This window comes from Perca flavescens, chromosome 20, assembly GCF_004354835.1.
Source record: "Perca flavescens isolate YP-PL-M2 chromosome 20, PFLA_1.0, whole genome shotgun sequence".
Classification (NCBI taxonomy): Eukaryota; Metazoa; Chordata; class Actinopteri; order Perciformes; family Percidae; genus Perca; species Perca flavescens.
This window is the reverse complement of record NC_041350.1, coordinates 8,907,851-8,918,662: the sequence shown is the minus strand read 5'-3', so window position 1 is coordinate 8,918,662 and position 10,812 is coordinate 8,907,851. Positions and strand designations below refer to the sequence as shown.

General features: G+C 44.0%; 1 protein-coding gene across 1 annotated transcript; it reads left to right on the top strand.

The window, feature by feature from the left end:
* Window positions 1–3,146: 3,146 nt before the first annotated feature.
* Window positions 3,147–10,531, top strand: LOC114547087 (uncharacterized). The gene is made up of 11 exons (XM_028566319.1): window positions 3,147–3,432; window positions 4,259–4,985; window positions 5,069–5,140; window positions 5,236–5,293; window positions 5,931–6,025; window positions 6,152–6,187; window positions 6,284–6,328; window positions 6,424–7,540; window positions 7,815–8,859; window positions 8,946–9,192; window positions 9,421–10,531. The coding sequence occupies exons 2-11, from the start codon at window positions 4,265–4,267 to the stop codon at window positions 9,516–9,518; spliced, it is 3,534 nt and encodes a 1,177-aa protein (XP_028422120.1). The 5' UTR covers window positions 3,147–3,432; window positions 4,259–4,264; the 3' UTR covers window positions 9,519–10,531.
* Window positions 10,532–10,812: the final 281 nt, after the last annotated feature.

Below are 10,812 nucleotides of genomic sequence, written 5' to 3'. Positions count from 1 at the left end.
GGCGATGATGACGATGATGCTCGGCGCGTGGCACCACCAGTCGGAAAGAACAACAACTCTAGTCTCGAGTCCACTTTAAAGTAGAGATTTGAAGTGGCGAAAAGAGAGAGGAGAGAGAGAGAGAGAGAGAGAGAGAGAGAGAGAGAGGGGGAGAGAAGCGCGCGCAGGTGTGACGAGAGCACGAGAGAGAAAGACAGACACTATCCGTGTACCCCCAAAATGATATTAGTAGGCTAATATCAGACTTTGACATAGTCCTACCTATTGATAGCTAACTCCCCAAATAACTTCAAAATAATTATTATTATTACAAAAAAACAGCTAGAAGAAGAAATGTGCACTCACTTTTGAACGCCGAGTCTAGAATTATGAGGTCCAGTGAGACCTTTATAGTCAAATTTTTGGCAATCAACCCACATGCATGAACATAAATGTTGGATACATTGTACAATAATAAACTATATTTTATGTAATTTTATATTTTTATGTGACCATTGTCATTCTATGACATTGTTTTAGTGTCGGTCTCTGATTCTTCTGTGTGGCTCACTTGGTTATTGAAATAAAATGCCAGCTGCGAGTCTTTTTATATGGTTAACATTTTTGAAAAGTGGGTTCACTTTTGATTTTAGAGGTAAAAAAGAAATGCACATTATTGTTACATAAAAATATTTAGTATTAGTATTATTATTCACAATAATTATATATGCTCATGGAGTTTTCTTTTTCTTTTTAGTAGTGCAATTTAGCAGTGGTGTAATTTTGAATGAGCGGTTTTGCTTGCTGTGGTGTGAAATAACATACTGCTGTTGTTCCAGCGTTGATGAGCTTCTGCAACTGATCTTTCCTGATGATCTTCACTGATGTGCCTTCATCTGTCAGCGGTATATGTTCAGGAAGAAAATCTAATCAGGTGTGTGTATTGGAGTCAGTTTGACAGATCATATATTTTTAAGAGTATAGCCTACTGATGACCGTTTCCGTCCTGCTGAAGTGTCTGATAATCTGTGTCTTTCTTCTTCTTCTTGTTGTTGGTGGTGGTAGGATTACCCCAGGCATAGCTTTCCTTCTGCGTGTGTGTGTGTGTGTGTGTGTGTGTGTGTGTGTGTGTGTGTGTGTGTGTGTGTGTGTGTGTGTGTGTGTGTGTGTGTGTAGGTAGTAGGGACTATTCACACCAGCCCTCCCACTAGAAGCTGCTCTGGCTGATAAGAGATCGGAGGAAGATTCATCTATCCATCCAGCCTCTCCCCCCGGGCTTTTCCGGCCCTTCAGCGCGGGCCAGGCGGTGTACAGCTCGGCCACTGGGCTCAGGCCAGCCGGCGTCGCTCCCTGGAAATCAATCAAGGCGGATGAGCGTGAGAACGAGTTTTAGGGTCGGGCAGTTGGCTTGACGTGGGCCGCCTGGGGAATAGAAATGAGAATAGAAATCATATGGGTGGTGTGGTGAAGAGTCCAACAATAAAAACTAATTAAGCACTAAGCTTGCTGGTCTTTAGTTTGGTTGTTTTTAACTGCAAACATCAGCCGCTAATTAATGTTTCCCATAAAGGAAACCTTGACCCAGGATCAGCCTTTATTGACCTGACTAACTGAAAGAGTGACTGAGGCCTCTGGTTTTGTAGCCTTAACCTTATCATTTCACCCCAGATTTTCCGTGTCGGTCAGGAAAAAGAAAAAACATAGATGAAATGTTTGGAATGTCAGAACAATGAGAAACTAATTCAAAATTGTGATTTTTCATTTTCTGCACTTTCATAATTTTGACCTAAAAGGCAAAAACATTTGATTTTGCCCATAATTATGACACCACATTATGTATATCTGCTAAGTTGATGTTGTAATGATGAACAGAAACATTTTGAATCAAATTACTGTGTATTGATAAGACAAAATGTGGATTGTGACAAGGAGCCCTGAGGTGATAAAACCCCATATTAGGGGAAAAATGGCAGGCTGGTGTAAGAAATAACAGGAAATAGAAGGCAGCTTAAAAACAGGGTCCATATTCGCAGTCAATTTCCTGTACAAATATAGATCCACAGACAGTCTGAGGAGGCCGGAGGACGTGAAGTGTGTGTGTGTCTTTTGCATCACATCAGTGAGCAGTGAGGTGGATAATCCTCCAGACTCTCTAGAGTTGAAAATGACTGTATTGATCTCAGTCAGTCTGTGCTTCTCAGTCACAAGCCTTTGCAGTACCACAGCTGAGCAGTCTGTGTTTACATGGAGTTTACATCTTAACTAGGACTGATGGGAACTGTGTTACGTTACGTCTTGTTGGTGTGTGTGTGTGTGTGTGTGTGTGTGTGTGTGTGTGTGTGTGTGTGTGTGTGTGTGTGTGTGTTGTTGTTGTGTGTGTGTGTGTGTGTGTGTGTGTGTGTGTATGTGTGTGTATGTGTTTGTGTTCTCACATACTTAGAGTGTTGGCAGTTCAGTTTCAGGACTCGAGTTTATGGTAAAATGTAACATTGGAAATAGCTTTAATTAAGTGTCCAATTTTCATCGGCTTGATCAGCTTTTCAGTGATGAAAAAAATAAATAAACACAGGAATCATCCATTAAACCCTGTCAATCCATTGGTCCTGTGCTTCACGCTCAGACTTTATTATCATATTGAGAGTTAGAATATATTAGAGATTGTGTTTACGCGCTGTTGTGGGACAGTAGATGCCTGTCATATCTCAATAAAATGGTCATCTGTCGCCACCTAGTGGTATAGATTGACACCTTGTGGCAAAATTATAGTTTGAAGGTGTTTGTTTTCTGGTCAAACCAAGCGCATTTAGAAAGACCAGGCCATAACTGGAAGATTCAATTAGGCTTATTGTTGACTTTGGAAATAGTTTGAAAAAACGAATCTAACTTAAGGTCTACTTATTAGCTTTCAACCGTATTCATCAGCAGATGAACGTTTAGCTTGTTTTTAGCTTTATTATTATTATTCTTTTTTATTATTATTATTTGATTAGGACAATGCACATTAATCAACATTTCTGTAAATTCGCCAGTGTTAGCCAGTTGGCTAATTTTCAACTGTAGTCCTAACTGCATGCATGTCTTTAAGGTGGGAAGAAACCGGAGCACCTGGAGGAAAACCACGCAAAGGCCCGGATTCGAACCCAGAACTTTCTTGCTGCGCCCGCGGGAGCCGTGAATAGTAGGGCTTAATTCTCTTAACTTTTACCATTCATTCTCTATGGTAAGTCTTAAACTACGGCTGTCATATATTTGTGGCCACAAGCTGGATTTCGGGGGCGCTGTTTCCCCCTGTGGATAGAGTTAAGGAGAGACTCTTTTTTTTCTTCTTTTTCCTTGTTTCCTCACAGTGACAGACGTCGCATCATAGACACAGATAAAGTGCACGGAGTTTTTGTCGATATACGGTGTTTTTTCAACTGTTCTGTCGTCTTACAAGCTGTCAACTTATCAAACGTAAGTATTAAATTAACGTGTCTCCGTTGTATATATGGGCAAACTGTTGTTATACACTGTTAGTTGTTTTAGGATTGATTGACAGGTTCAAACTGTTGTTTACTTAGCTAAGGTAACGTTAACGTTAGCTAACAATAACGTCAGCACATTCATGTTTTTCATGTAACGTTATGTACATGTCAGCGTTTACAGTAACGTGTACTTGTAATGATGTTACGTTGCACATCTCTCTTACAGACATTGCTATTGTGCTTTCTTTGACTCTTTCATAGTGTTTATTTATTTACAAACCAATATGGCTAAATACTACAATATGTCTAAAATGGGGATAAATTGATAATAGGTTAAACACAGACACTTTGTTCTATCTATCTGTCTATCTAGTTATCTCTATGTCTGTCTAGCTGTTACCTAGTCATTAAAAAGGCTGATTTATGTTAACATGAATAACTGTTTATAGTATGACTGTCTTTTTAATTATTACTATATAATATGGATACTATTTAGCTACAGTCGTGTTTCAGGCAATTCTTGTGTATATTTTCAATTAAATAATACAGTTTATGTCTAAGATGGGGTTCATTTGCTATGGCAAACAGCATATAGAATTATTGTTAATAGATTAATATGTGAATAATACATTTTGATCTATCTATCTATCTATCTATCTATCTATCTATCTATCTATCTATCTATCTATCTATCTGTGCTGTTACTTAGTCATTACAAATGCTGATTGATGTTAAAATAAATAACTGTTTATGTAACAGTATGACTATATTTTGATTATTACTATATAATATACATTGTGTTTTGCTGTGCACAGGAGATAATGAAGAAGACAACCAACTTCTTTCCCGGAAAGACTATGGTGTCTTTCAGGAAGGGTCCATCAGGTCATCTGCGGCAGGATCCCTCTGACGAGGCCATGCGGATCAAAAAGAACCCTTCTCTTCAGGACAAGTCTCCCCCTCAGAGACATGACCTTGTGAAGACCAATGCTCTCACTGTGGTCTTTGAGCGGGGAGGGGATGTGTCTGACCGACTGGAGGTGATGGGGGAGTATGTGCTGCAGTTTGGCAAGTACAAGGGTAAATTGTTTAGGTGGCTCCTGGAAAATGATGTTGGCTACACCATCTACCTGATGAAAAAGGTAGAGGAGGAGGAGAGAGATGGGACCTTCAACCCTCAGGGACACAACAAGGACAGCCTGCTGTCATTTCTGGACTATGCCAGGAGCTTCCAGTTAATTAGGGACCTCAGGGAGTATCTAGCTTCCAGGCTGCCTGCGCCACCAGTGGCATCAGAGGGTGACAATACTGTCGGCTTTGGAGCCAGGGCAAAGGACACCTGGAGGCAGATCTGGGAGAGCAGGGCAGACGGATATGCTGCCTTCATCGTAGGAGTAAAGTGCATCAAAAACAGCAAGATGTACAACCTGCAGCAGTACATCCTCAAGCAGCAGAGGGCTGAGTCTGGGGAGTCCTGTCCACCACCTGCAGGAGTCTCCACTACATCAGCTGCCCCTACACCGCCTACATCTAGCATTCTAGGTCAGTACACAAAAATATGCAAATACAGATGTTTAGTATTTTATGACCTGACACACAATAATTGTTATTGTTTAATCTTCTAGCGATGGAGGAAGACGAGGAGTTGGAGAGGGGGATGCTGAATCTGTCTCCCTGTAAATTTGCCACTGAACTAAGTAGGTGGAGATAGTTTAATTAACAGAGTGTTTTTAAACTCTTACTGTTTTACGATAGTACTGTAGTCTAATCTAGTAGTCACCTGTGCTTTCAGGACCAGCAGCAGTCTCCAGAGCCCGGCTGTGTCTCCACCAACAGGTTTTTCTCCATCGGTGTAGAGGGAGGATTCTGTTCTCAGCAGAATCCTCCTGCTATTACTGTTCTCCTTCAACTAGTTTGTTATTTTGGCCGTGTTCAGGCCTGTTCTGATGCTTGTGTTCTCTTACTTTCCCACTAACCTAAGGAATTAACAGGTCAGCGAAGATGGTAAGTGTTTTTTTTTTTTTTTTGCATTTTTTCTCAGGCTGTCATTCAAGGATTTGGCATTTTCTTTTTGCCATGCCACATCTTTGAATGACAGGCAGTGTGCTTACTATATATTCATATTGTTTCTGTGCTTTACCTGTTTTCTTAAAAGCATTGTGTTTTGTCATTGCAAATAAATAGCAATTCAGAATTTAAGTTTTTTTTTAGTTTTCAGTCTGTACTCACAGTTTGTTAGAGAGACAACAGGTAAAGACACATTCTGAAGCATAAACAGACTTGACTGTGGGAGGAAAATGACACTGAATTGTTTTTACAGCACACAGGACGGAGCCAACAGCGACTGTTTCCAGACCTGCCGAGCCTGATGACTCCTCTGGGATTGTTGCTTCTGTGAAAGGTTATTATATTAGTTCATTTCTCACTTCAAACTGTACTGAATGTTGTGTGACGGTATCATGTTATGTGACCAAATTGTTCCCACAGCCACGACAAAGGCCCCGCTGCGGTCCCTCCTCAGCTGCTCGCCCTCGCCCCACAGCTTGGGGTAGAAGAACAGGCGCCTAATGTGTTGAAACAAAGTATGTTGTCCTCCTATACTACCAGTGTACCTCACATCAGTTTCATTCTGAAAATCAAATTAATATTTCACTGTCTTTTATATATATTACTCATAATATATGTCATCTCCCACTCTACTTTGTCAGAGCCTGGGATAACATCAGCTCCATTTCTTCCTGAAGGTAAATGCTTTATTTTCTTGAATACTGTGAGAAATAATATCTTATTTTAATGAGTATGTCTCACTTGCCTTTACTGTTTTTATCTCACCATCCTAGAGTTACCATCAGTGGAAGCACAGAGAGACACTGTCCCTGATGAAGGTATACATTTCAGTAACACTGTTATAACTGTAGCAGTCTTAATATAGAGCTCTCTTTCTTTTCTCTGACTGTGTATATGTTATACTCTTTTACAGCTCTGCCAAGTCCAGCACCATCTGTCCCTTTAGATGTCCCACACCAGCCTGCAGCCTCTGTCCCTGGCTATGCTCAGGATGTAGCGCAGTGGAACTGCTCCCACCAGCAGAAAATTTGGATGAAGACTGAGCTGGAGGCGTTGGGGCTGTGGCCGGGGTCACGTCCTGTTCGTCATCCTATGAACATGCTGTCCTTGTGGCGTAATCCACCTCAGCCTGAGCTCATAGACTCAATCTCTGAGCTGCCATCACCTAAATACTGTCAGCTTCATCCTTTTTTCATTTGGAAGCCGGAGCACACAATCATGGAGAGGGTAAGGAACAATTACATCTTGCCCTGCCTTCATGATTGTCCCAACCCTCAGGTAGCTTCTTCTGGCGTTGGAAGGCCAAGAGTTATAATTGGCACCAGCGGCCAGTACTATATTTTAGCCTCACGGCTCACCTGCAAGGCCTGTAGGACGTACTGGCATGCTGACAAGCCCCAGTGGCTGGAGAAGCTACCAGAGCGCTTCAGCAACATTGTTCCGGCTTTCCTAACTCACAAAAAGGCCATCTGCAAATCAGTAATGGATGAGATGAGGCGCAGCGGCAGATCACCGGAGGACATGGCTAAGCAGCTGACGGAGGCACTCCACCTTAAATATGAGAAAGCCCACCTGGCCTACCTGCTCAGTGTGCAGAACGTCAGGGATGCTGAGGCAGGAGTTTACAGCCAGCGAACCATCACTGGGCTTCTCAGACAGGCAGACACTCCGGCTCCATTCGGTGGCTACTCCGATGCTGACGGCTGGTGTGGAGTGTCTATTTCTTCTCACTACCTGGTCGACTGCCTGGTCCGTGAGTTTCAACGGCAGGAGCAGCTCCTCACTCTGTTGCTACAGGGGACCTTTGGACAAGTACTCAGGTCAGATCACACACGCAAAGTGGCTAGGAAGGTGGTGCTGTCATCCGGCACAATGTCTTCCTATGCCATAATGAATGAGAACTGGATGATCTTGAGCTGGGTGATGCTGCAGTCGGAGTGCGATCGGTCCCTCTATCCTCTGTATGAGGGGCTGTCTCGGCGCTACACTGCAGCTGGAGTGAGGAAGGCAAGCTACCAGTGGGTTGACAGGTATAAATATAAGTTGAAATTAAATGTATATACCGGTACTTGTTTTTATGTTGTTTTGTTTGTTGTTGTCCTCATGTCCATTTTGTATTACTTAATTTGCAGTTAATTTGTGTAATCTGACTCTCCTTGTTAATAGTCCATATAAATTAAAAAAAAAAACACAAATTATATAGTAAACTTACAGTATATCCTTTTAAACTGTAAATATAATAAGACTCACTGTTTACAAAACATATTGTAGTGGCTCTAATGAAATTAATTTTCAATGTTTTATGGACTGCTGTGCTGCCTTCAAGGTCCTGGACCCTGGTCATCAGGAGCAGCTGCTGTGGGACTGCTGGAGGACATCAGAGGCCACCGTGGCGAAGGCGACCTCTGGCAACCTCGCCAACAACAGTGCCTCGAGGAGCAAGTTTAACAAAGACATTGTCATCAAGTTAGACTTGTTTCACTGCATGAGGCGCTTTACCAGGGAGTGTGTGTCTGAACATCACCCTCTGTTCAGCTCCTTCTGCCAGTTCCTCTCTGCAGCATTTGTTGTGGTGGACCAGAGGGATCTGCAAAGGCTCACAGAGGCATACACCTTCTGTGGAATCTCTCCTGCAAATCCGACAAAGCAGCACATAAGAGAGCACTGCAGGACAAAGGTGCCACAGCCGAGGGAGCTGCTGCAGAGGGTTGAAGATGTGTTGCACCACTTCTACCTGGCAAAGGACGCCAATGATGTGCCCCTGTTTATGGCCTCCATGCTGAAGTTGTGGAGGATCCAACGCGTCCACATCCTGAGAGGCTGCCTGAGCGACCCTGACGTCGGGGAGGGAATTCTCTACAGGTATGGTGGTACCTTGCAGCTCAACTACAACAAGGGTGCAGGAGCCGCTGTACCTGTTTGGATTCCAGTGAGAGGCACCTCTCAGCAGGAGGGCTTCCACTTTCACCAAGCCCAGTGGGTGACAGGCAACCGGGTGTCCTGTGAACTTTTCCAGGCCCAGGCAATGACTGGAGTGGTGCGGTGGAACTTCCAGAGGCTGGTGGACCTGAAACAGCCTGGTGTGGAGCTGCCAGCTGTGTTCGACCCCCTGTTAATTTCAGGACTGAACACAGCCTCTGTCAAGGTGACAGGCCAAGCAAAATATCCCAGGCTGCAAAATACAAACAGGGACACAGGGGAGAGATTTGGACTGCAGTTTGTGGAGCCAGGTTGTCGTCCTGTTGTGTTGAACTGGGACAAGCACAAGGTACAGCCCAACATCCCAGCTGCTGTAGCCATGGAGACAGAGGATCACTGCCCTGCTGCTGTGGTGGACACAGACTCTCAGGTAATCCACTCTAAACACTCACTGTCAATCACTGACCGTCCGACAGACTCACTGACTAAATCACTATATTTGATGTTATATTTCAGGAGACCAGTGATGAGCCAGTTGGAGCGGTGCCCATCCTATCTTTCCAGCAGGGCTCTGAAACCCTTTCCCAATCCCAGCAGTCCCAGCAATCCCAGCAGTCCCAGCAATCCCAGCAGTCCCAGCAATCCCAGCAGTCCCAGCAATCCCAGCAGTCCCAGCAATCCCAGCAGTCCCAGCAGTCCCAGCCACCCTTGATACCAGCTGCGGCCAGAGCCAAATCAGAGACTCAGTCTTTGATGGATACAGGTATACAGACCTCACAGTATAAAGCAGGCCTGATAATATTTAATAAGGAATAACTTAGTGTATCCAAAGTTTAAAACTATGGGAGAATATAATATATGATAAATGTAACAAATTTAACTGATCAACTCTTCACACAATCAACATATACATTTTTTTTAATCCATGTTTTATCCAAGTTTGGCAAAAAACAATATAATAAATGTATGCTTTATTGTTTACACCATTCAGGGGTAGCACCGCTGCCTGTTTCCTCCTCTCCCCGGGCCGCCCGCACTGGACCAATCAAGACGGGAGGCCTTGTTCAAGTCTTGGACCACAGCCGGTAGACAGAATCCATGAGAGCTGCCATCGACGGGCTTCTGGTTAAGCACCATGGGTCAAAAGACTTTCTGAAGCGGGTGGACGCAGACTATGCTGCCATGGTCCAGAGGGCGTGCACTGACCCCAACAGCCTCCTTCATCCAACCACATGCCAACATATCTCCAGATATGTAAAGCATCTGGCCAAATTAAAAAACACCAGCTCCTCCCTCAATACCAGCCCAGAGAAAGTTTTGGAGACACAGCAGCTGTGGCACAGTTTGACTACAGGCAGTCAAACGACCAGCGTGCCTGTCGTAACTCTACCTCCTGCTACTTTCAACCCTTCACCTGCTGCTCCACCCCAGGAGGAGTCCCTGAGCCGGGCTACAGTGGAGCGGATTGTAGCAGAGTTAATGCAAAAACAACAACAACATCAGCAGCCGCAGCAGCAGCAGCAAAAAAAAGACCAGGAACTGTGTAGCCTGTGGTCAGCCCAAGTCCCGGTATCTTGGCGATGGCTCATCAGTTCATTTCTTTTATCAGACACAAACAATCAAATACTTTTACTGCTCCACAAAGGTGTTTAAGACATATGCAGACGAAGGCCTCACAAACCCTCGGATGTCTTTTGAGGACTTTGCTGCGTCTCCATTCTTTGAGCGGGAGCTGGATGCGCCAGACAGAGGGGGGCTGAGTGGAGGAGGGTGGCAGAGGAGAGGGCAAAGAGGAAGTCAGAAGTGCAGCTTCCAACAGGTCGCCTGTGCAGGTTCTGTCATCAACCCCTAAAGCAGGGCCCTGACAGCCCTCACGTACATGACAGCTTCCCCGGGGTACCAGGGAAATACATCTACTGCCCCTCCAGAGTGTTCTCCCCCTACAAGGCACAGGGCATGGGGAAGGAGATGACCTGGGGGGAGTTCAAACTGTCGGACTTCTATGAGGCTGAAAGGGACATATGGGTGGCAGAGAAAAAAAAATGAACACTTCAACTTCAAATATACCCTCTCTCTCTCTCACACACACACACACACACACACACACACACACACACACACACACACACACTACTGTACTTAGTCAGGACTGTTTCATTGTGATATTTTAGTTTATTCAACTTTATTCACCTTCACTGGATATCTGGTCTGAATCATCATCATCACTTTTTCATCATCACATCACAGTCTCTCAGTTGTTCACATGCACTCTTCTGTAACAGTGTAAATAAGTGTAATTTTATTTTACACAGTGTGTACATTTTTATTGTGTGTTTTAGATTTGTATTGTGTTTTAGATCTTTATTTGGTGTTTTAGAATTAG

What these genes read in the sequence shown, in the direction of transcription:
- LOC114547087 (XM_028566319.1), top strand. Translation starts at nt 4,265, where the DNA reads ATGAAGAAGACAACCAACTTCTTTCCCGGAAAGACTATGGTGTCTTTC. An exon ending in GCCTAATGTGTTGAAACAAA is followed by an intron (nt 6,026 to 6,151) that starts GTATGTTGTCCT and finishes CTACTTTGTCAG; the next exon opens with AGCCTGGGATAACATCAGCT. An exon ending in TCAGTCTTTGATGGATACAG is followed by an intron (nt 9,193 to 9,420) that starts GTATACAGACCT and finishes TACACCATTCAG; the next exon opens with GGGTAGCACCGCTGCCTGTT.